The following is a 27,043-nucleotide window of genomic DNA, read 5'->3' as shown; positions in this document are numbered from 1 at the left end:
TCCTTGACTGGGGGTGATTCTCAGTTCCCTGTTGTACACAAATGAAGTAAAGCAAGTTTGTGTTCTTCTGATTTCATTAGCATCATGTTTGCCCATGTTCTAATAGATGCCTTCAGAGACACTGAGTGGACATATGCGGTACTGTCTGAATGGAGGTGTCCTGAATCTGCATCTCTTGTGTGTAAAAGATAGAAAGGCATGAAGAGAGTTATTTGTAAATTATTCTTCACTGATGATTGCTCACTGGCTACGTATGTGCAGCAAAACATTTTGGCTTAACTATCAGCCCAAAAATGACAGAAGTCATGGTCCAGCTTCAACTAGGAAGTAATGCAACTACATCCATTGATGATCACAGACAAATGTTGCTACCTAGGTAGTGTTATTTCATATAATATAATGACTACCCCACCTCATTTCATAATGCTGCAATCAGACACACCTTCAGAAAACTTCAGCATGGTGTTTAAAACAAACATTGATGTTGTCTTGCTGTCATCAAACCATGCTCCACTACAGGGGAGATACATGGACTATTTCTTAATGCCATGTAAAACACTTGGATTAATTGCATGCACACACACAACGTCTATGGAAATCAGTAGGTATTAAATGGCAAGATTTGGTTCCAAAACACCTGAGATATGAAGCATCATAAGCAATATATCTTTTATAGTGAGAGTTGAGCTGAGAGGGTGTTGTACTGCAGCCTTTAGGTTCAACAATAAAATACCAAAGACTGTCTGCTGTGTAGAATTGCAGACTGGAACTTGTTGTAAAGTCATGCTAAGGAAACAATACAAAGACACTTTAAAAATCAACGTTCAACCTTGCAATATTGGCCTCCACACTAAACACTTCTTGTTCACAGATTGCTGTAATCAAAAAGAGATGTGCAAGCCATAAAACTAAAAGCAATCAACAGTTATCTAAAATTGTTTTGCCTGTGGCACGTGTAGACAGGATTGCAGGTCCAAAACTGGTCTTTCGTCTAATTTCAGGACAGACAATAAGTGACTTTAGTTCATCTGTCCAACTTGACATGAGACTCCATTATATCATTACTTTTTAACTTGACTGTCCCTTTGCCCATTTCGTTTGGAGGTTAGTAGAAACTGTTGCTGGCTGGTAAACTTCATGTTTTCTAAATAAAAAGGGGCATCCTACACCCCCTAATTCTGCTCATTAATTTGGCAGACAAAATATCCATCTTGGGAAAGTACTTCAGCACATGCTTAATTGTTTTGCTAAATATGTTCAACAGAGCCTTGCCTTGAATCATAAGAAGTTAATGCCAAGTCACCAAGTGACTTCAATGGGATTTGGATGAGGTTTTAGTACTAGGGATCAGAAGCTCAGAAGTTTACATTAGCCCTGATGCACTGACTCCAATGAAACTAAAACTGATTTATACCAGTGAGTTTAAATCCTTCTTTTATTATTGGACCCCTACAAATTTTTAACGAAGGTATAGACCACTTCGGAAATCTTAGATGTACTATTGGGATCCTGGATTGAACACTGCTGATTTAAAACATCTGAGAATCGGTCTCTGTAAGAATCTTCTCTCACTTCAGTGAGAATTTCAAATTAAGTTGTCATATTTCATTAGACACTATAGCAGCTTAGACTGCTGGTTTAGCCACTCCAGCAAACACCAGCTATAATCTCTGGTAACACACAAGTGTAACTCCTGTCACCATTAATGGATGCCTCCTTCACCTCAAGAGATTTTACAGAGTAGTTTACTTGTTTGTTTGTTTTTAAGACAAAGATAGAAAAGTATTCACCTTAAAACCATGCTTTAAAAAGGGATGGAAAATTTTAACTTTTACAGCTGATTCACTGATTTAATTACCATCTCCTAAGGTTTTTTTTTTTTGGCTGTGTCTATACAGGGACAAATCTTTGAAATAGGCATATTTTGAAGATTACTAATGAGGTGCTGAATTGAATATTCAGCATCTCATTAGCATTAGGACACTTCCGGCCGCGGTGCTTCGAAAGCCCCTTTCGAAATCACCTTATTCCGATCGGACCTTATTTTGAAAAGGACCCCCATGTAGCCACGCCGAGCCACGCGCTTTCGAAAGCGGGGCTTTCAAAGCGCCACGGCCGGAAGTGTCCTAATGCTAACGAGGCACTGAATATTCAATTCAGCGCCTCATTAGTAATCTTCAAAATAGCCATTAGCACGGCTATTTCGAAGATTTGTGCCCATGTAAACACACCCTTTGAGTCCTCCTAATTTGGAAGTACTTGTAGAAAATATGGCTTTGGTTCAGAAAGTTAAGGAATAGACCACAACTACTAATACAGAGCACAGCGATTCATGAAAACTATACAGATGATTTCATTTAATGTTGCTGTAAGAATTTTCCTTTAAAAAGTCTACTATTTTGTTCAACTAGCATGTTAGATTTTGTTCATTTGCATGGCTTTACCAATTGATGAATAACACCTAACATGTTTGGATTACTATCTTACTCCACAATTAGGTACTTTATTAAAAATCTTCAGACTTGACAAGTGGCCTTCACTCTCATTTCCTCAATTAAAACCATTTGTATGCATCTGTAAAATAGTATCAAGCAGATCAGTACTAGGTAAAGTCATAATGTACTAATTTCAATCACTGATACACTAACCCCATGGCCACAGATAAATTTATAAAAAAAAAAAAAAAAAAAAAAAAAAAAAAGGACTGGTGTTAATCTGTTACTTAAATGTGTGTTTCTAGGACTGTCACAAAACAGAGATGATGAACTTACCTAGAGTACAATACTCACCAAAAAAGGCAAAAACCATAACTTTTCTTAATATTTAACTGTCTTTTTCTCAAAACAATCTCTCTTGCTTTATTCCTCTCCTATAAATATGTAACATGTAGGTTTGACTTTTAAATGTACCGCACATGCTAGAGGTCATCTTTGACTATGGCTAGAAGATATTCTATTATCAAAAAAATGTAACAAAATCAGGATCTTGCAAAAATATCCAATGTTATTTAAAGCAAAGTTCTAAATTATTCTTTTTTCTTAAAGCCCTGTTCAATTTACTCATATCTGATTACATATTAACACTGTGGTTTCAAGAACCAGATAGGATACTTTAATTTCATGCTAATCACATCACCATCTTATTACATTCCACCAAACATCATCTTGCACCAAAGGACCTTAAGGTATAAAGAATCTTCCCTACAATCTTCCTTCAAATGTGATTGAGTTGTTTTTTTTAATTCACATCAAGCATGAATGAATAGTAAAAAGAGACATAAATCATGGTGTTTCACAGTTCTGCAAAAATCAATACCTTGAATTTACATAAGTATTGATAAAAAATACCAGACTGTTAAATCAAACGTAATGCATGAATTCTGGTAAATAAGACTTCCAATGTCAATAGCAATTTTTACTTTAACAAGAAACCTCTGGGGCAGCTAGTTAAGCCTGCAAAACAGCAAACAAAGAGCTGACTAAAAGAGGGTTACAAGAAGGGAGAAAACTTGTTGTCCTTGGCCTCTAAGGATAAGACCAGGAGCAATGGGCTTAAACTGTAGCAAGGGAGGTTTAAGTTGGACATTACGAAAAACTTTAAAACTTCCTAACTGTTAGGGTGGTTAAACTCTGGAATAAATTGCCCAGGGAGGTTGTGGAATCTCCATCACTGGAGATATTTAAGAGCAGGTTAGACAGACATCCACCGGGGATGGCCTAGAGAGTGCTTGGTCCTGCTGTGAGGGCAGGGGACTGTACTCGATGACCTCCCAAGGTCCCTTCCAGTTCTAGTGTTCTATGATTCTATGACTATATTAAAAAGAAATGCCTGTTTTCCCCAACATGAATCAAGGTGCTCCCTCCCCATATTTACTACAGGAAACACCCTGAGCACTGCAAACACTGAAGCTACACATATGTTAATACTTAGTTGGGGCGAGACCATCCATAGCCTAGATGCAGCTGAGCAGGGAAGAATGTTCTTATTCTTCCGCTGTGCAGCTTGATGAAGGCTGCATATACTGCTGTTCTGGATGTCGGGAAGAGAGAAGGCAATAAGTATCCAAAGCTCCCTACTGTTAGCAGGTAGGCAAAGCAAACCGCAAGTGTTGCACCCCATAAAGGGAGCCAGGATGGAAAAGTGACACTTACTTCTTGGTGCTCCTCCCAAGGTGACACTGCTAGGTACTAGTTCATAATCAGGCCTGAGTTTATATGCTCATTTACTTTATGTCCACCAGCATAAGGAGGGAGCAAAAGACAGCAGTGCAAACTGAGAAACAGATCCAGACACTGACCTAAGAAGGACTGGCGCAAAAAGCAGTCTCCTGAGGTTCAAGAACTCCGTAGTTCAGGCCTAAAAACAAAGATAGGCTGTAAACACAGCTGCAGCGTCAAACTCCTCAAGGGGCATAAAAAACAGACTGATGTGGGGTTAGTACTCATATTTCTGTTTTAGATTATCCCTCAGAGTAACTGAGAGGAAACACAAGGGCAAACGGAGCCCAACTGAGATGGATCTTCTTGCATCTTTGGCTGCTATGTTTTTCCAAAGAGATCCTCCTTGCTAGGTCAGGGAAGGTGGAAGAGTTGTTTTAAATCACCAAAACTTCTGATGTGTGTTTCCTTGCAAGGGAAAGGGTTGTTCCGTACAATCATTGTGATTCTCCCAGAAAAACATATCGGGTAGGCTTTTCAAAGTGTAGTTTGGTGAGCGGAACACACTGGTGGCAATGGGCTGTCGCCTTGCACATATCTGCAGTTGTTTACGTACTTCACTTAAACCTTCCTTGTTTTGTTAGCATCAGTCTCACGCCATGTCTGATGAAAAGAAAAATTACAAAATGTGGTACTAATTGTCATGTCTGAATTTGTGTGTATTGCAGTTTAATATATGACCTGGCCAAACTTTTAAAGATCTTTAAGAACAACTGCAGTATCTGGGTATTAAGGTTCATAATTTAAAGTAGCAAGCTAACCTGAATTAAAAAAAAACAACCAAAAACTAAAACAAAAACAAACAGGGAATACCCCCAAAGCAGGAAAGATGAAGAAAAGCTCTCAAACATTCCGAAAAAACACAGTTCTTTGGAGTCCCTAGTCACTCCGCAACAACTCAACATGGAGCTGGATCAAAGAGTAAACCACAGACAACTACTAAACATTTGTTTTTCAAAAGAAGGTCCAGATAATTGCAGAGGATACCTCATGCTGTTTACATCTGTGAGATTATGGGTACAATTCAAGAACTCATGGATATTTTTTATTCTGTTTTTGCACTTCAGGGAGCGATTTTAGTCTCCATAAAAAGCAGGGACAAAAACACTATCTTTGTCTTGGCATATATTCTGCTAGACTGGGATTATAAAATACATTCAGATTATTAGTAACACCAGCTCTAATATCCTTTACAAGACTTTTTTTTACAGCAAATACTGAAGTTTATACATTTAAAGTATAGTATATACAACTTCAAATGTGCTGAAGAGTTCTGGGGAAGAGCTTCAGAAAAACTGAGGAATTGTCTCTTACTTCTCCCATACTCCAGAAAGGATCATCTCACAACAAGGAATCTACACATATCCCCAAATCCACTGGAAAGTGCCTTTATGAAGCAAGCTGGACATTCCACCAGCGAAGTCTCAACTGAATCATGGAATAGACAAAGCGCACAGCCTGAGAAAACCTACTTCAATACATGAAAAAAAATTCTTTTGACTGCAAAACCCAAGCTGTCACCTACAACCCCCCATGCAGGAACCCATTTCGGACATCACTAAATTACTGCAACACATACCCAATGGGGACCACACTCTACAAGAAATCTTCTCAGAATCCCCTCTTCTAGCCCTCACACCACCTTCATCATCAGGTGCAAAGTCCCCACATACCAGTGCCTACCAACTCAAAGCAACATCCAACCATGCCAGAAAAGCAGATGTGAAACCGGCTAACATACCTCTGCTGCTAACTAACAAATACACTCCACACCATGTCTTTCAAAATTAACAGTCCTACACGTCTATCACAACATGTGGTGCACCTGATCCAATCCATTAAATTCCCCAACACCACCACCACATGATACCAAACAATCCAAATGCTCTGCAATGACCTCTCACAGAAAAATCATATAGTACAAAAAAACCACATGTGTAGGCAAACACTTTTCACTATACAGTCACTCCATATCTGACCTCTCAGTCCTTGTCCTCAAAGGAAACCTACACAACACTTCAAATTCACTACCAATACACTAAAAATCAAGATCTTAATAAAGACATTTGATTTATGTTTTATTACAACATCTGTAACCCACCAAAGCCCCCTTTTTTGTCCTATGATTGGAGAGGTGTTTTTTTTGTGGGGAGGACCTGAGAATGTGGGAAGGCACAAGCCTGCCCACAAATAGAAGATCCCCCCCATAAGGGGGAGTCCACTAAAACAGGGCCCCCAAATAAATTTGGGGGACAACTAAAAAGAAAAAAGGGATGGGCATGGAGGTCAGAGGGCCAAAACGAAGAAGCTGGATGGGGGCACCGAGCAGAGCACCTCAGACAGCGCCCACTGCTCCCTGAAGACGTTGAGAGAGCCAGTTGACACTGCTCAGAGTAACTCTGCCCTGATGCATGAAGGGAGCAAGGAACGGGAGTATGTCCCACAGTCGCAGTCGCCCCAGTCAGACAGCCTCCTTTCCCCGGTCCTGTAAAGGGACACCTTGGCCATAGCCAGGAAGAGGCTGATGAGGAGGTGCTGCAACTTTGTGGGACCACGGATGGGGTGTGAAAGGATCAGGAAGTGTGGGGAAAAGTGCAGCCAGAAGCTCGACAGGAGGCACTGGAGGAGCTGGAAGAGGGGCCATAACCTGGCTCACTCAAGGTAGATGTGCACCAGGGTCTTGCTCATGCCACAAAAGGAACAAGTTGTGGGGAATGGGGTGAATCACACCAAGTACACGCCTGTGCTCACTGCACCATGGAGTATCCTCCAGCTGATGTCCCCGATGGCCGGTGGGACCAAGGCTGAATACAGGCTGGCTCTCCAGAGCTTCCCACTCTCTAATGCTGGCACAAAAGGTCATGCCACTTAGTGTCTGGGCAGGACACGAGGGTGAGGAAATGGAGCATGTGAAGCACGAGAGTGTACAGGTGACGTCTTGGCACAGTTTGGAAGGGGACTGGCTACAATGCATGCAGCCAGCTCAGGTGATGAGGGTGAGGTGGCAGGAAAGGCACACAGGGCTGGGGGCCTAGAGAGAGCTCCGACGTGCTGGGGTACACCCTCTAGCAGGACCTGGCTGAGGTAGACTGGAGCAATGGGCGATAAAGCAGCCCTCACCGCCTACAGTACATGCTGGTACTGCAGAGGGTGGAGACCCCCATTGCAGAGGTATTAATGGGCAACTTCACATATTCTAAGGGACCATTCAACGTTATCTACTTACGGTAAACAATTTGTTCCACTTTGTATTTAGCTATAATAATGGGAATATGTTTCCCAGAGCTGAAGAAGTTGGTCCAGTAAAAGATATTACCTCACTTACCCTGTTTCGGTTTAAAACCTAAGGCAGAAAGAGAAATACAAAAAATGGTTTGGCAGGACAAAAAACAAAAATGTCTTGAAATATCATGTATTAAACCATTTTATGCCCAATTTCAACTTACCTTTTATACACTTTTCATACCAACCCTGGAAAATGCCTCAAACTTTACATTTGAGGAACAAGAAACACATAAATGGGTAAAACAATTTTGTACGGCACTTTCAGAAATAAAGTGTGCAGATCTGAAGAAGTGGGTCTGCCCCACAAAATCTCATCATCTAATAAATTATTTTGTTAGCCTTTAAAGTGCTACATAACTGCTTTTTTGTTTCAAGAAAAAGAGTGAAAAACAATGTAGAAAAGATTCCTGTTATTTAAATACTTACACTGTGATGCTTGTACAGTTTATTTTATTTTAATATATTCTGTTAAAATAGCACAGTAAAAGCAGATTAATTTGTTTTCACTACACAATGACGTAAAACTAGAGAAAGTACCCACTCTATAAACAGACCACGTTAATAAATCTGTCTGCAAACGGACTTACAGATAGTAGCCAATGCACTTTAAAAAGTTGTCTGTAACTGGTGTTCTCATTACTAAACATATTGTCAAGCATACAAGTACAATGAAATTAAACACAGGCAACAGTTTGCATTCAACTCTACAGCTATTTTCCTTATGTGCGTGGGTGGGTAGATGGATGGATGCACACAAAATTAAATTACTCAAGCTTTCATGACATCACAGCCATTTAAACTGGTGAGTTTCCTCTATTTTCATTATCTTCAACCACTAACTATATGTGGTGTGTTATAGAAGCTGAAGAGGTTTTAATTTTCAAATGACTACTTATCTGTAAATCATCTCTATGATGTTAGAAAGCATAAAAAGATGCCATAGGGATAATTATCAGAATGTATAAGAGGAAATAATAAGAACTGATATGATGTATCTTAAAATTAAATTAGATTAAAAATGACAGTAAATACCATCATCCTGAGTTTTAATAGGACTGTGTAGTTAATATCTCCTCTATTAATCTGCACATACTAATTTTCTTAGATTAAGATACATCACCACTATTTTCCATTACACTCTCAAGCTAAATTACGATTCCATTTTCAATTTTTTAAAAGTAAAAAAGCACAATAAAATATACATTCTTCAAGAGCAGCACTCGAATCGCTCTGTGTTCAGTTATCCAAACAGGCCATTTGAATTTCCCTAAACAGAACTCAACAGAAGTTGAACAGAGTGAACAGAAGGCAGAACAGTTCACTTGAGAGGCAAGAGTGTTCGCAACCTATTCATTCCTAGCCATCTGTTTATGGATTAAATGTTTGGTATTTAAATGATAGGCATACAGAAGTCTTTATACTTTACTCTGAGCTACAATGATCTTTCTAATCAGTAATACAAATCATACCTGCATAAATTATTGACAAATAGTTTTACATAAGCATCATGCTTATGGATTAACAAAAGCTTCTTAAGACAGTGAAAGAAACATCTGTTCCTCAACCATTGTGCAAATTCACATTGCGGAAGTGTTTTAAAAAATGCTAAATTCCCCCCTACCTTCTGCAAAAAAATTCTTCTGTATATTTCATTCTCTCATGTGTTTGTGTTTATAACTATTAAGGTTGTCAAGTGATTAAAAATTAATCACTGCATTGTTAAACAAGAACAGAATACCATTTATTTAAATATTTTGGGATATTGTCTACATTTTCAAATACACTGATTTCAATTACAATATAGGATACAAAGTAATCACTTTTATTCTTGATTACAAATACTTGCATTGTAATAAACAAAATGAGTGAATTGAAAAATACAGTTGAAGTACATAGAGAACTCTCTTTATCACGAAAGTCGAACTTACAAATCTAAAATGATGTACAAAAAATAAGCGCATTCAAAAATAGAACAATGTAAAACTTTAGAGCAGGGTCTCAAACTCAATTTACCTTAGGGTCAGTGCCAGTCTTCAAATCCTCTTAGTGGCCCAGTGGGCACCCCTCTCTGGCAGGGCTCCAGGGAGTCTCCTCGCATTTTCCCTGTTCCATGCGTCCCCCAGCCGTTCCTGCTGCCCCTAGGTGATTTAACGCCCCCACCCCCAGGAGAAGGCGGAACAGCACCTTTATCCATAACAAAGCAGGGTTAGAGTGGCTGCTAGCTCTGTGACACTCCCAGCACATCACTTGGGTCAAGGAGGAGTACGTGCAAACCATAGGATGGTTTGGTACGGCTGCCCCAGCCCCATGCCTCAGGATGGCCCATGGCAGCCACTCCAGTTGTCTTAAGAATGGGATGGTCGCTCACACCCAGGTTAGACTGAGGGGCTCTGGGTGGGCTGGGGCCAGAAGCAGGGGTCAGACACCTCTGCACTCACAGTGGCAGCAGGAGCTGTGGAGTAGCAGAGCTACACAATAGCCTGCTCCGCTCTGCTGTCACCTCCCAATCTTGGGGGAGGGGACTTGAGGGAAAGAGTGCAATGGGGGAGAAGGCGGAGCAGTGGTGGGAAGGACCTTGACTTGGGGGAAGGGTACAAACACACCCCAGGGCTCCAAGGACTCATGTGCCAACAGCCCTGTGAGGGCCAGACTGAGGAAATGCTCGGGCCACAGATGGCACCCTCGGCCATATGTTTGAGACCCCGCTTTAGAATCTAGTCCACTCAGTGCTACTTGTTGTTCAGCCAGTCACTCCTTCATTTACATTTGCAGGGGATAATGCTGCCTGCTTCTTGTTCACAATGCACCTGTGAAAGTGAGAATAATTTCTGATGTGGGGACAATTTATACCTCCAGATTAGTGGAACTGCTACGGGCACCCGCATGGCCCCACAATATGCTAACATATTTATAGATGACCTGGAACAATGATTCCTCAGCTCTTGTCCCCTATTATCCCTCCTCTACTTATGATACATCAATGACATCTTTATGATTTGGACGCATGGTATAGAGACTCTAGAAGAATTCCACAGAGACTTTAACAATCTGCACCCCACCATCGATTTATGCCTCGACTACTCCACACAAGAGATACATTTCCTGGACACTATAGTATGAATCAATGATGGCCTGATCAGTACCGCATCCTACCGGATACCCACTGACCTACATACTTCTAGCTTCCATCCTGCACACACAACTGGATCCATTGTTTACAATCAAACCCTTAGGTACAATCGCATTTGCTCTGATCCTACTGACAGAGACAGAAAACTACAAGATCTTTACCAAATATTCATAAATCTGAATTACCCACGAGGAGAAATAAAAAAAACAAATTGACAGGGCCAGACGGATACCCAAAAATCAGCTACTCCAAGATAGGCCCCGAAAAGCCAAAAGCAGAACACCACTGGTATTACCTACAGCCCCCAACTCAAACCACTGCAACACGTTATTAAAGACCTACAACCTTTCCTTAATAAAGATGCCACAATCCAGAAGGCCCTAGGTGACAGGCCTGTTCCCTCCTACAGACAACCTCCCAACCTTATGAGGATTCTCACCAAAAACCCCAGACTATACCACAAAAATACCGGTCCTGGAACTTTTCCTTGCAACAACCCCCATTGCCAACTTTGTCCACATATCTATTCTGGAGATACCATCACTGGACCTAACCAGGTTATTCACAGAATCATGGGCACATTATCATGTTCCTCAACTAACATCATATATGCCATCATGTGCCAACAATGCCCAGATGCTCTGTATATTGGACAGACTTCAAACTCTCTCAGACAAAGAATTAACGGGCATAAGACAGACATAAAAACACTCCTGATTCACAAAACTGTCAGCGAGCACTTTATTGGAGTAGGACATTCTGTTAATGACCTGAAAGTCTGTGTTTTAAGGAAAAGGAACTGTAACAGCCATTTGGAAAGAGAGGCTGTTGAACTCTCATTTATATTCAAATTCAATACATTAACACTTGGTTTGAACCGGGATGGCAATTATCTGGCTCATGGTAAGGACTCTTTTACATACTTTGCTTTATCTAATTCTTGACTCCCCCTGCTCTCCCCTACCCCCCGCTTCTGCCCCTCTGCTCACTGATTTGCTCATCTTGATAATATTTTTCTGATTTGTCAACCTTGATTACTATTTTTGGTTCTCTGTGCCTTAAGTATTGAGTCTGTTCTGGTATAGCTATGACCCGAAGAAGTGGGTCTGTCCCACAAAAGCTCATCACCTAATAAACTATGTTGTTAGTCTTTAAAGTGTTACTGGACTCCTTTTTGTTTTCACAATAAAGAGATTGCACTAGAGAACTTGTATGAGGTGAATTGGAAAATGCTATTTCTGTTATCATTTTTACAGTGCAAATATTTGTTAAAGGCCATGTCTAGATTGCAGGCTTCGGTCAGCAGCTCGGAGGTCTCCTGACAGAAGTCTGCCACTCCAGGAGCCTTCTGCCTCCATCCTGGTTATCCTCATTCCATGAGGAAGAAGGGATGCGTCAGAAGAGGGAATTTCATGACATTTGACCCCATGTAAATGGGCCAAATGTCAGGAAAGTCTCTCCCAACAGAACCGTCAGCATGAGATAAGCAAATGTATTCCATAATTTGCATATCTTTTGACGACAGAGCTCTTCAATCTAGACATAACCAAAAAAATGTAGTGAGCACTGTACATTTTGTATTCTGTGATGTAAATGAAAGCAATGTATTTAAAATTTAGAACAAAATCCAACAATATTTAATAAATTTCAGTTGGTATTCTCTTATTTAACAGCGCAATTAAAAGTGTGATTGATTTTTGGGGTTAACTGTGTGAGCTAACTGTGATTAGCCAACAGCCCTAACAATTATTTTGACTGTGTCTCCAAAAAACAAATCAAAAGAAGTGAACACCACAAAGTTCAAATGGAAAAGTGCTGATTGCACATATGTATGCAAGCATATAGGCTACAGCCCAATATCATGTGCATATAGTTACACTAAACTAATTCAAAATATTAAAAAGATATGCTGTCATAGCTGGGCTGGCCCTATAAGAGGTGTTGGTCTCAGCTCCACCTATGACAGACCAAATACCACTGCACTTTTCTACAACCTGATCAGCTTGTGATCAGGTGGCTCAGCACAATCACACTCACCCAAGGAAAAGCTGTGTGATTTCCACGAAAGGGCTAGAAGAACTTAGTGGGAGAGGATGGCTGCAGAAGGGAGCCTAACTATCACTGCCCCAGAAATGGGCTTCTGTGACAAGCCCTGGAAAGCACTAAATTCCAGGAGAACAGCCTAGAGATGACTAGACTGGGGGAAAAAGATGGTAGGGAAAAAGCCCAGTAAGGTCAGAACTTGGAGATGGCAAGGTAGGCCAGAATGGGAAGAAGACCCATTTGTTTCATGCTTTTTGAACTAAACACCGCTACTTGACAGGTTCACCCTGAGAGAAGGTAGGCCTGTTGCAAAATATTGTTGGACTAGGTGGGAAACACAGGCAGAGCCATTGCCACAGGAAACACAAGGGGGTGCAAAGTGGATACACTTCCTGATAGTCAAGGCTTCTTTCAATAAATCCTGTAAGACTTTCCCAGTTCAGGTTTGCATGTGGGTATGCATGTGCACACGTGCTTTGTCAGAGCACCTACTCCATTCACATTTCAAGCACAGATGGCAATTTAAACTGGATATTCAACAACCTACCTATATACATACTAGTCGATTAATATGAACTCTTTTTAATAGTGCCACATCACGTAGGTTGCCTCAATGGCTACTGCAGGACTACTTGTGAAGTAAAGTAGTCCTCAGCCTGGCTAAAGGTGACAAAAACTGGACCTATGCAATTAGAGCAAAAAGATAGCAAAATAAACTTATAACTGAACTTAAAATAATTACTATGTCAACTTGGCAGGCGGGCCAAAACTTTTTGAAAGACTAAAGTACCTGTATACTAGGTACTAAGTAAAGTATAGCTAGACAATAATCAAAATTTACCCAAAGAGCATACGGCATAATAGCCCCCTACACATCGACAAAAGACAAACACAACAAACTATCTCCCAACTCTAAAATTTTGGCTACTACAAATTTCACAATTCCTTATTTTCAGTGTGTCTTTTAATTAAATACAGTTGGGAAGAATGGATAGGTTTAATTTTCATTTTTTGCTGTTGTCTGTACATTTAAGCAGTGAACAAGAACAAAGCAGCCACATTCCCAATTAAAGCATAAAACTATACATAAAACGTAAACAGGAAGGTAACTTCTCTGACAGCAAGATCCTATAATTCATACATAAAAACAAAGTCCATATTGACAGGGAAGGCTGTGGGAAAGAGGCCTAATACCTAGGGCATATCTTAACACCAAATTCGCAACAGAACAGAAATTTAATGGTTCAGACAGTTAGTGATCCTTTACATGCTATTCCTTACAGTTGAGGAAAGTCTTCTCATTTTGAAAGCATTAAAATTCCTGATGCGCTGAGGATGTTAAGGCCAAACAGCTTGAAATCAATAAAACAAAACAGATGAGAAGTAGGCCCTATTTTTCCACTCATTAGCCTGATATCCCCTCTACAGTCTACTTGGTGGAACTCAAAGAGCAAGTAGAAGTCCTGGGGCAGCTATGGTAGCAGTAGTGTTCAGGGCAGGAATCCCCCTTTGAGATGTACACTTGTAAAACTTGACCCTGGAACTGAACTTCATGGGGTTGGACCGCCACCAAGCCCTGTGAACAGGCTTCCAATTTGCAAACTACACAAACTGAACCTCTGGTGTTCATGCTGCTACATGTTTACTAAAAACCCTTTGTTAACTAAGAGTTGGTCACATGGCTCTAAATTATACTGGGCTGCAGGTTTGAAACACAGGGCTCCAGGAAAGAAAGAGACATGCAGCCAAAACAACACACACAAAAATGTGAATAAAGCAGGGCTGATTCCAACTGCATGAAGTCCAGTGAAGGCACGAGAAAAGCTGGTAAGAGGACAAACATGAGGGGGCGTTATTTGTAGGTCATAAGAGGTTCATAGGAAATAAGAGGTTCATATTGGCAGATGAAATGGGAGGAGGGACTACCCCTCAAGACAGTGCCAATAGTAACAAAACCATTGACAAGGACAAGAAACAAAAGACAAATGGTACAATTAAAGGTATAATATATGCAGCTTGTCTATCGAGCATGTTTTCTTTACAGTTATGCTGTTTCTTTAAAAAGAGAACACACCTCATATGCTTAACATATACATATCCATGTGCTATGAAAAGTAATAGCTACTCACTTCCTCATGAATGGTGAAGCCAGTTTCTCTTTTCTCTTCCATTATCTAAGGCTGTTACCTCATTTATTATTTTGAACTTTGAACAGCTTCTTTTAAATTTAAAAAGGAAGGTGATTTACTTAAACTGCAGGTTTTTATTTCTTCTGAATACAGAATAAGCTTAGAGCAGTGTGATGTTTTAATCAGACCAGGAAACTGGCAGGTAAGAGTCCTGAATTCTTTTTCTACTGCCAGGAACTTGCAGCAGAACTTGAGGCAAATCATTTAGTCGCTACACTTCATCTTCTTTACGTGTAATGTACTATTAGAGCAATTTGCTGAATATTAGTATTATGTGGTCTTACCGAATCGCTATTTCATTAATCGCTATATAACCATCTAACCCCAGTTCCTAAGATTTGGTTTTGCTTTTCTCTTAATGTTTGTCACATCCAGAGCGGTGATACTCAGACTGAAGCTCAAGAACTTCAAGTGGCTGATTAATGTGTCTCCTGCAGCTATTTGCAGCACATCATATTAAAACACTGTGTGATTTAATTATTAGCCAGTCACAGGCTGCTTGGTCAGTCATGCTGCTGTTCAAATTATATCTGTAAAGTCATTGTTTAATTTCATAGAATCAAAGGACTAGAAGGAACATCGGGAAGTCATTACGTCCAGTCCACTACACTCATGGCAGGACCAAGCACTTTCTAGACCAGGGTCAGGCAAAATACCGCTTGAGGGCCACATCTGGCCCATCAAGCGTCCCAGCCTGCCCCTGCCCCTCTCCCCCTCCCCCATCCCTGCTCAGGAAAGCAGCTTCAGAGCCCTGTTTATTTCTGAACAGTTGTGAGATTGGCCAGGGGTGGCACAGAAGGTTCATGTGCTGCCCCCCATTATTAGCACGATCCCATTGGCTGGGTTCTTGCCAATGTGAGCTTCCTGTTTGAAACTCTCCTACCTCTCCCCTCCAGCTCACAGCGATTCACTGAGCACAAGGCCAGGATGGCAGGGTGTCTGCCTAGGAAACATGCTGGGCTGATGACCAGAAGCTACCCAGGTAAGTCTCCAGACCAGAGCCTGCATCTGGCATCCCAGCCCCGCCATTCCTGCCCCCCTACTCCACATAAACCAAACCCTCTGCCTCTCCTCCTAAATCAATACCCCCTTCTCAGACCCCCTGCCCCAGGTAAAACCCCACGTGTCAAAGCCCAAATCCTTGCACCTCCTCCTGCGCTCCAGTCCCCTGACCCAAATCACAACCCCAACCCCTGCACCGCAGTCCCAGGCCCCAGGTCACAATCACTTCCTGCACCCAAACTCCCTCCCCAGACTCCTATCCCCACACCCTAATCCCTAACCCCAAACTCCCTTCTGCACCCAAACCCTGTCCCAGACCCTGCACCACCTTCATTGATATCATGGAAGAGTGCAGGTCTTGACCACTTCCCAGATTCTTGGAATGCCCCACCCCCCCACTTCAAAAATTACTGCCCAACCCTGACACATTTGTCTAACCTGATCTTGAAAATCTCCAATGATGGAGATTCCACAAACTCTCCAGTCAATAATATTTAAAAATACCAAATGAAACAATGAATTCACATTAACACAGCTCTTTTGGGTAATAATGGTTGCTAATTTAGCTCTTGAACCACTGAGATCTGAGTATCACTGCCTCAGAGTCTTGAAAAGTAGCATAATTTTATTATCAGATTTTTATAACAGAAACCCTATATCCACCAATATTTCATTCTCCTCTCCTGGGAAACATGTACTATTGCTATCATCTCTCTGATGTTTTTCTTTTTAAATAGCAAGGCAAAGAATTTAACTCCCCTTACATGAATTTACATGTTTGACTCTATGTTCTTTTCCATCATTAAATTGGTCATCATCCCTTGGAAGATCTACCACCTCTATAGCCCCCACTACATTGTTCATTAAGTAAGTGAATGTCTCACTGCCTAAGAGGTTAAGAAACAATCTTGCTTTTATTCTCCATATTTGTGTTGAGGATTTTTGTTTTGTTTTTAGTTGTGTTGTATAAATTTGCTAACTCTCCAAATGTACCAGATATTTTACATCACTGAACTAGTTTTTTCAAAACCTCTATTGTCCAGCTGCACCATAAAACCCCTCTGATATTTCTCAATGACAGTAATAAGGGAAAACAGCACGGTCTTGCAAAGGTTAGGAACTGTGTGGCCTAATTCTCAGCTTCTATTGACTGCACTGGGATTTGAGAGCATACAGCACCACTGGAAGCCATGCCTGCTGAATTTATTGCCAGCGCTTCCAGAGAAAACTACTAATACAAGTCACAAACTCTCAGACCTTATCTGTAAAACAAAGATATTTCCCTACTTAACAGGGAGGGAAAATTATTGTTTGCATGATACTTTGAGATACTCAGATAAATGGTGCAGTGCAAAGTTGCATTTAAAATGTTTGCTATACATTAAAATTAAATTGCTAATGTAAATATTTCCTTTAAGGGCATGTCTTCACTTACAACAGCAGCCTGGACAGACAGTTTATTGCAGTTTATAAATGATTGCTGAACATACATTCCCAGTTAAATCTAGAAGGTCACAGACATATCCAAAACTAATCAGGAAAACATACAGTTCTGACACTGGAATGGATGACAGATTAATTGTTAGACAGCAAACATCCCAAACAGGCAATAAATATATCAAACAATGGAGAGAAGTGGTCAATAAAACCGGTTTTACCTGAGCTAAGTAATTCATTGCCCATAAAAACACAACCAAGTTTCTTCTCAAAAATATATCATTACTAGAAGATTTACCCAGTCCTCCTCAAGTCCTTAACTCAACATTTTGTTTTTCTTCATTTTAATTGCTGGTCGGGGTGGCCCTGGGGAAAGAGGAATTCAGTATGCAGACTGCCGTGCGGGGAGAGGACAACCCCAGACCTCTCTTACTGCAGTTGTTTGGGACTAGGTGGGAAGTGCCTGTCCATGGCTGCAGCAGCAGGCTGAGCTGGGGGAGGGGTGCATGCCCCCTGAGCAGAGGACAGACACAAAGAAAAACAAACACTCTGATGAAGATAATAGATAGTTGTCCCTTTCTCCACCCCTGCTGGCCCAGTGGAGTTACAGCTATCCTAGTCCCCACCGCTGGACCCTTGCTGCCCCTGTGGTCATTCTGCAGTATAATTATCCCTCCAACCAGACTCCCCTCACACACACTTCCCATTTTATAGAAACAATGGCATTCTAGGCACATCCCATTGTCCTAGCACAACCAAACCTGACCTTGCTTTAAGTTATAAGAGGAAGCTGCATACCAAATCTGGTGGTCCTAGCTTTTACCGTTTAGAAGTTCTTAAACAAGTTCGTAAACAGACACAGTTTCTAAAATATATAGTAGACTGGAAAACACACTAATTTGTAACATTACTTCCAATTAAGTCCCCAACTTCATGGTACCAAAAAAAAAAAAAAAAAAAAAAAAAAAAAGATCATTGCTAACAAGCTGAAATAAAAACACAGACAAAGGCAGGATTTGGCTGCTATCACAAGGCTTCCTACCTTTGTTGTCAGGGCTATCATGAGTTACACTGTGAAGGAAAAATAGAAAATACAAATTGTTATGCCACCAACCTTCTTGTTGATCCTGATGATTCAGACAATGCAGGAGAAAGCGATTCGGAGGATGCAGCTGAATTATAGGATTTGCTTGTGTCAGAACCAGGTGTTTCTATTTTGAGTACCTGGTCTGTTACAGAGATCTGATCTGTGCATTTTTTTTTAATAATCTGTTCTCCTGGCAGAAATAATACAAGACAGAAATAACAGAGTTTAATGCCTTGTAGATCGTTCCATTTCCATTATATGTTTTTTTGTTCCTGTTTGTTATTCTCTAGCTTGGAAAAGGCAAATTTGAAAAAAAAAAATCATTTCAAACATATTTCCTTGCATCCCTTGACTGCCCGTGCAAGACTTCTATATCACAGTTTCAGTAAACTGCTTCATTTCTTTCCCCACCATAATTAACATCCACCTTGAACCAGAGATAACAGCAGCAACATATGTCCAACACCTACTTTAAAAAAAGAGTGGGAGAAACTACAAAGGGTATGTAAGTGCACTTGTTTCCAATTACAGGAATTGACACTACATTTTAAAAATCAGCAGATACTCAAAATTTGGCAGTTCTGTTTCCTCGTGCCCAGTATGAATTCACTTTATGGCATAACAGTTTAACAACTTGGAAGTTTGAAAGCTCAAGGTAATTCGATTGCTATAAATAAAACTAAGCCAATGATTTGCTATGCCTGTGGAAAAAACAGAAATGTCAATCCATTTACTTTTTTTTTTTTAAGTTAAGAAAGCATGTGTATGAAATATTTTTCTAAAACTATTGTGGCATTTTTATATTTGATACAGTTTTATCAGTTGTCATACACACTGACCTCTACTCTACCCAGGGGTGCTTGATCCACCACGCCTCACCCTCACCAGCTGCCTCTCCACAGCAGTCCCTTCCCTGCCTCTTCTCACCTGCTTCCCCACACCTCCTCCTCAGGCCCTGTCTTCCCTTCTCACGTGTGCTTCATCCTCACTCCTCTCCCACCCTACCAGAGCATCTCAAAGCCACAAAACAGCTGTTTTGCAGTAGAGAGAGGAACTGGGAGGGAGGGGAAGGAATATATAAGTGGGAACGCCAGCAGGTAACAGGTGCTGAGACAAGGGAAAGGTTGCTGACCCCTGACCTACGTGAACAGTGAGCATTTAACATTGTTTAACTGGGGCCTTTGGGATACACGTGCATGCATACTTTCTTAGGGAAAGGATTATTTTTATTTTCAGATGTGTTAAACATTACTCACCTGCATCTGCTGCCTGTTCTTCAGCAGTGAGTGATTCTCTCTCTTGGAAACTCTCTATTTTCCTTTTACCAGTTTTTTTCCATCGGTTATTTATCTGATCCACTAAAAACTGAAATTCACTTTTATGTTTATTCCCTGAAACACAAAATTATGCCCTTTATGAAAACAAATTGCTTGAAGAAATGGCAGAATCACGAGTGCGCAAGGGAAGAGTGAATAGAAACACAAATGAACAATGAAAACATTTCTCAATCAAAAAACCACCAACTGATTCAATGTCATAAACTTTTAATTGTTCTATTTAAAGGCACAATTATGAAAAGTACTCACTGAAGTCAGTAGGAGTTTTGCCATTAAGTTCAGAGGCTCCAGCATTTCACTCACTCGCTACTTAAATTTGTTTTTTGATCAAGTTGGTAAAAACCCCAGAAACCACATAAGGTTTTGTATTCAAAATAATTTCCACTATTTATTCTGGTTAGTTCAGGCAGTTATTTTACATCGCTGATTACTAGGTATAGAATTACATGATACATTTTTTTAAAAGGTCAAAAATTGAAATAAGAGACTCATGCATGCATAGGACAAGAGAACACGCAAAAAGAAATGTTACTAAACCCACTGGCACTTTGCTAAAAAGCATTTTAAACTTTGTTCAAACTGATGTGCAATAGAACAGAAACATCTGTTCATTCAAAAGCCAGGATAAGTGTGCAAGCACACTGGAATTAAGTAATGTTTTTTTTTCCCTGATACCATCGTCTGCCAATTTAAAAAAAGCTTCTGAATAATATAGTTATTTTTGCAGTAACGTTAGACAATGCTGTTAAAGAATTCTAGCTTCCCTGGGATTTTATGGAGTTCTTGTTGTGCGTGAAGGTCTAGATAGTTCAGTGAATTGATTATTAAGTGGGATAGCAAGCTTCTGAACTCTGTAACTTGTCCTAATATATACCGAGACAATATTTAATTAAAATCGTAACTGATCTGTTCAGAGGTCTATGCAGAAGATTCTACAGAGAGATTTCAGTCCATTATTACACAATGGAAAAACTATCTAGATTACATAAGAATAACCATATTAGGTCAGACCTAAGGTCCATCTAGTTCAGTATCCTGTCTTCGAACAGTGACCAATGACAGACGCCCCAGAGGGAGTGAACAGAACAGGTAATCATCAAGTGATCACTCTCCTGCCATCCATCTCCAGACAGAGGCTAGGGAGACCATTTCTACCTATTCTGGCTAACAGCCATTGATTGAACTAATCTCCATGACTTTATCTATTGAATTATTATTTATTTCAGACAACCACTATGGCTAGCACTATCTGACAGAAAAAAAGAATGGTCATGCAGACTGGATTGCCTCTCTTACTCATAGCTGTGGTCTCTTCTACTTCCAGAGGTATTTGCACTGCTGCTGCTCTACCTGTTCTATGCATAGAAAATTGAGTCCTCAGGATGTTCTTAAACTGTATGTTACAGGGGACTGTTCAAACTTAGCAGAGAGAGATGTAACCAGCCAACTCTCAGTGAATCACTGCTAATCCAAACCACAACTGGGAAACCTCTGTTTTTCTTGTTGGAAAAAAAAAATGTTAAGGCATTCTCTGCAACTAGGAAAGGCGAAAAAACACCCAGAAGAAAACTTAAGGCCACACGTCACTGATGTTTTTTCACTGCAGATGTTCACAGAGCTTTCAGAACCACCTTCTCTATACACACAGTCATGGCTTCCTGTTAACTGGAATACTGATGAAGCTCCACTAATCTTTTTGGAATTTTGTATTTACTAACTTCTCACCTCACCTTCCGCAACCTCACACGAGTGGGGACTGCCACAATAAATTACAAGCCAACCCAGAACTAACATCAATATGTCTGCAAAATAAAGTGCTAGTTTTGAATTGCCTATCTCCTCTTTCTGAATGAAAGCGTGAATTTGGAAAGACAGACATAAGGGCTACGTCTACACTAGCACACTACCTCGAAGTAGCCTATTTCAAAGTAAGAACATCGAAATAGGCTACTTCAACGCGTATCGTCTGAGTCCTCCGGGGCTGCTGCCGTCGACGTTCAACGTCGAAGTGGTGATGGGGAACGTCGAAAGGAGCCGCCCCAGAAGGAAATGCAGAGCATCCACACACACAAGCACTCCCCCATCAAAATAAGGGGCCAGCAAAGCCTGCAGATGGGGTCACAGGCTGGACTAGCCCTTCTGGGGCAAGAGCAAGACGCTCCCTTAAAGGGCCCCTCCCAAATACACTCGGCCTGCACAGCACGAGGTCCACAGAGCTGACAACTGAGTGCAGACCCTGTGCACACAGCATGGACCCCCCAGCTGCAGCAGCAGCCAGAAGCCCTGGGCTAAGGGCTGCTGCACGCAGCGACCAAAGAGCACTGCAGGGGCTGGACAGAACGTTGAATGTCGAAGTAGGGCGCTACTCCCATCTGAAGATGGGAATTGCGATTTCGACGTCTTGCCACCTAACATCGATTTCAATGTCAAAATAGCGCACGGCACGTGTAAACGCGATGCGTGCCATTTCGACATTGTGCCAGCTACTTCGAAATAGCTGGCTAGTGTAGACGCACCCAGGTAGTTTTGCAAAAAAAAAAATGCTAAGTGTCCCAAGGAACAGATGTCTAGTTTGCTTGTGTTTATAATGCACTGAAATTCATTAAAGTAAAATATTTTATATTGTACACAGACACTAACACCGTTAAGGTTGCCAAGTATTAAAAATTAACGAAATGCTAGAATGCCCATGCAGCCTTAATTCAACTCCCCTGAAAATGTGGCCTTTATGTTATATAAAAGGAATCACTGATTGTGCTTAAGGAAGCAATATTCTATTCTCAGCTGTTTCAGTACCAACACACCCTACCCATCACTGTCTTATCTGGATGCCTTTCTTGCCAAGCTCCAGCCTTCCATTTCAACTTTTAGACTCAAAGGAAACAAAGATTTTATGAGGAAAGTTTGCACAATTTTCCTTACCTTCCCTCTAACTTAATATGTTTCAAAAGGGGTAGTGAAATAGATCTCTACATACTATGTAACACAAAAGCCCAGTCAACAGCCTATAGATACAGTCTATACAGCAATGTTAAATATACTGAGCATAGAATGATATTCTTCATTCTAATGCGACTCACAGTTGTAATTCAAAATCCATGTACTCTGTTTTTGAGTAACTTTGCCAAATGGATTTTATGTGCAACAGATCTTTTGTCAAATAGAAGCATATTTTTAATAAATATTACTGCAGAGATTTAAATTTTACAACTACATCTGCTATTTTATGTTTAAAGGAAAAAGATCTTTCTGTTCCAAAATGTTAAATTTTTCACTGCAGAAATTTTTAATACACATCTGTGTATTTTATTTATGATACCTCAATGATTCAGAACTTTCCTAATCACTGCCCAATGCTGCTCTTTAGTTATGTACTCATTGCATTTTCAATTACTTAGCACGTTTATGAACAACTTATGGTATTCAGTCAAAGCAATGCTTCTTATATATGGATATTCAAAATTCTCTTATTAAAAGGCTGGTAAAATGAGAAGTTTGCACAGACAAAAGATCACGTAGATTACAAACTACCTATGCAGGGAGAGGAGAGAACTTACCGTTTATTCTAAAAAATGACATTCATAAGAGATTTGACTGTAATAAGCAGTGGTAAGTAAAGCCATGAAAATGTCTTGGTATCTGTAGTATGCTTTGAATTAATTCTATTGCAACTTAAAGGCAGGGTTAGGCTACCAATTTTGTCCTGCTGAAAACCCCCAAATTCTAGATCTGACTTGAAAATATTCTTTTTTTGACTTTCAGAATAATTAATATTTAGGACTAGCTAACCTGGTGGAAGAAGTAGCTTATTTTTTAAATTTCAATACAATAATGAAGATCTGTTTTCCGTAACACAAAAAAAAAAATCTGTGTTCTCTACAGCTCTACATAAATATACCCAAAGAGCCCATCCACAGAGATTTCAAGGTAGCCAAATCACCAACAAAATAGAGCATGAACAGATGTACAAGTTACATGACTTGATGACTATCCCAAAATCAAAAACCAAAATATTTTTCTGTGCTTCATTTACCAGAGGGAACTCTGAGAAACAATGTTGCTCTTCTGTCACTACTTATTGTAACAGAAGACTGGTGGTAACACAGGTTGTATGATCTGTAAGTGAACCATTACTCAGAATAGTAGTATATCTAAATATATTTACACCTTAGAGAGTTTGCCTGTCCATCCCTTTGTTCAAGAATTCCTCATAAACAGTAAGAGCTAGGACTCTCAAATTTAGGACTCTCATGCAGCAGCTTCTTATCATAACTTAAAGCAAAGTAAGGGTTTGGTTGCACCAGAAAATGATATTTGCCTGGAATGTGATTGTTTCTCTTAAAATGGAAAAGGAGAGCTCTTGTAGGAAGGACAGTTATACTGTATAATGACCACAGAGAGGCAGCAAGGAACCAAAGATGGGGACAGCTGTAACCCCATTGGAGAAACAAGGGACAGTAGTGGAGTAAGAGACAGCTCTCTACTAAATATTTCAGAGAATTTGTCTATCTCCCCACCTGGGTGACATGCAGCCCTTCCCCAGCCATGGCCGCTGCAACTGCTGCAACCATGGAGAGGCGTTTCGTACTTGGACCCATACTGCTGAGGTGAGAGAGAGCTGGGGGTTTGTGTCTCCCCGGAGCAGCCTGCATACTGAACCTCTCGTCCCAATCCCCAGAGCAACGATGTAAATGAAGGAAAGAAAACAAATATTTGAGAGAAGGATCCAAGCAGTGCCAGGTGAATCCTTTAGTAAACAAATAAAATAAACGGAGGTTTGATTCATTTTTTTTCATCTAGAGACAAATAGTCTTAGAAGTGCCTCGTATGACCCATACAACAAGCTCCTTCCACCTGACTTCTTCAACATTACTTTTCTTACCAAAGATTCCTCCTCTACATCTTGCATCAAAACTTGTCATAGGCATTCCATCTCTTCACACACCACTGGGGTGGATGAGCTGACGAATTTAGACAAATAAAACTATCTAATGTAATGATGCTGTATATTCAGTGTTCTTTAAAACATCACGTGTATTTAAATAAAAATACATTTATTTAAACTACTAGAAGTCTTATCCAGTATTGCCTGGGTCCGTCAGGGCAAGGTACTGTTGGTGTGGGGGCTGCAAAAGTCAGGGCAGGGCAGGGCAGGAGGCCGAGGGCGTGGCACAGTGAAGGTTGGGTGGGGGGGTGAGGAGGTGGATGTCCTATCCAGCAGGGCTCCCCCTCCAAACACCCCTCACTTGCCTTTTCTCCCTCTCCAGCCTCCCCACAGCCAGCAGAGGTAGGGAGGGAGGGCTTGGGACACTGGGGCTACCTACCCAGTCTACTGTCAGGCAAAATGACAGAGCCCCCGCCCTGCTATGCACTGTCTTGGTGGTGCTGCTGCCCTCAGTGGCCACTCTCAATATCACGCCCTTTCTGTCTGTGCCCCTCCCTTTTGAGTCCTTCCCTCACTGGCCCCTCTCCTTCCATGTCTGGGAAAATGGCACCATTTCTGGCCCGTCCCATTTTCCTGGCACAACCAAATCCTGACCTTGCTCTAAGTCAGAGTAAGAGCAAGCTAGATACCAAATTTGGTGGTCCTACTTCTTATGGTTTAGGAGGAGTTCTTGAACAGACAGACTCACAGACACACACAGGCAGATTTTCAGACACATAAACTTTAAACATATATATCTAAATGAATTCAAACTCTGCAATACTGACTTGACCTAGGTAATCCTAACTGACTTCTTCTCTACAGAAGAAAAAAAGGGAATGCACCATTTTTAATTCCCTTTATCTTGTACATTTGACACTATTTCTTTTGCTGCAGCTGGCAGAAAAAAAGCACCCCATCAACAATTATATTAATCAAAAAGTTAGCATATAAAAAGCCTGAATTAAACCAATAAATATTGGTTAAGGTTTCTCCTGACTCTCTGCATTTTTCCACTTCTGTCAGTATTCTTTTAGTTTATGGTACAGCTACAGAGCTTTTAAATCAAACAAGTGATGTCCTGGAAAACAAAGCACATCCAGCACATAGTATAAAACACTGCTGTGCAGTCTCTGAAACTACACCGTGCACATGTTTAAGAATGATGTGTGTTTTGGTAATACAACTGCAAATGCAATTACACAAGTTTTTTTTTTAAAAAATACCCACATGACATCAATCACTAAACTTCTCTCTTAAGATCACCACAAGGCAAACAAAAAGATTGACAACAAAAAGGTATAGTAGAAAACAAACTTTATTGTACAAATCAAAGAAAAAAATGGAGCCTGATCCTGTAAAGAGCTGAGCACCCTCCAAGCTCCAAATTCAATTTTAAAAAGGTCCTATCCTTCTGTCATTGAATTCAGTGAGAACAGCAGCACTTACAATATATTACAGGAAAGAAAGAATTGTTACTTACCCAGTAATTGTGGATCTTTGAGATATTGTGGATCCTTTTGTAGGTGTACATTCATCACATGTGCACGAGCCGAGACTCTTCTGAATAGTAGTGAAGTGACCAGTGTGGCCACAGAGCTTACCCTATGTGTCTTCATGCTCTTGTGTAAGGCTGCATCTACACAGCATTCCTCTTTTGGAGGTGGCATACAAATGAGGGAAATTGAAAATGAAAATGAAGCCCTGGTTTGCAAATCTCGTGCTTCATTTGCATAATCTCGCATAATCGTGTTTCCAAAAGAGACTTTTTGGGGGGCGGGGGGGAGGCAGCAATGTAGCCAGGGTTCCTTTGGGGAGGGGCATTTTTGAAAGAGCCCTTCCTCCTCATTCATTTCAGGACCTCCTTCATTTGCATTCCTCCTCCGAAAGGGGAATGGTGTGTAGACATGGCCTAAGGGAATAAAGGGCAGAGTAAGTGCAACTCTCCTTCAGTCCTCTCATGACCTGAAGTTCATGTTAGCTGCTTGACATCCTTAAGTGGGAACAGAAGATACACTATGGAACTCACACAGACATCTTGATGAACCACTGTTGGGGTATGATGAGTAACTGTTCTCTCTTCTTTGAGAATGGGTGAGTATGGATTCTACCGAGACCAATAAGCAGTAATGTCTTTGAGATGGTGGGGAAAAAGGAGTAACAGCAGCAATCAATTAGAGATGAGTAGCACCCTTTCAAATCTGGCATAGGACCTAGTAGCCAAGTCCAGGGCATAACGTCTCACTAATATGAGCACATTCCTCCATGTAGCAGCCTTTAGATGTCAGCACCTTCAAAGACAAGCTCAGGATATTATTTGGGCTGTAGTTGAGACAGTCTTGATAGTTATTGGTGTGGAGGGCAGCACATCTGCCAGCTGAAAGCATAGTGA

At 40.7% G+C, this 27,043-nt stretch overlaps 1 protein-coding gene across 2 annotated transcripts in view; it reads right to left on the bottom strand.

Annotated features, from left to right (window-relative positions):
• Positions 1-27,043, bottom strand: part of RAD18 (RAD18 E3 ubiquitin protein ligase) — a 106,261-nt gene that overhangs the window by 37,319 nt on the left and 41,899 nt on the right. For both annotated transcript variants that reach the window (XM_075005441.1, XM_075005442.1), the window contains 2 exons: positions 19,647-19,781; positions 18,418-18,580 (listed from right to left, as the gene is read on the bottom strand). In XM_075005441.1, the coding sequence (XP_074861542.1) occupies positions 18,418-18,580; positions 19,647-19,781 (298 nt within the window). The remainder of the gene's footprint in view (positions 1-18,417; positions 18,581-19,646; positions 19,782-27,043) is intronic.

This window comes from Carettochelys insculpta, chromosome 11 (genome assembly GCF_033958435.1).
Source record: "Carettochelys insculpta isolate YL-2023 chromosome 11, ASM3395843v1, whole genome shotgun sequence".
Lineage (NCBI taxonomy): Eukaryota > Metazoa > Chordata > Testudines > Carettochelyidae > Carettochelys > Carettochelys insculpta.
Note: the sequence above shows the minus strand (reverse complement) of the source record. Positions and strands in the feature narration are given on the sequence as shown.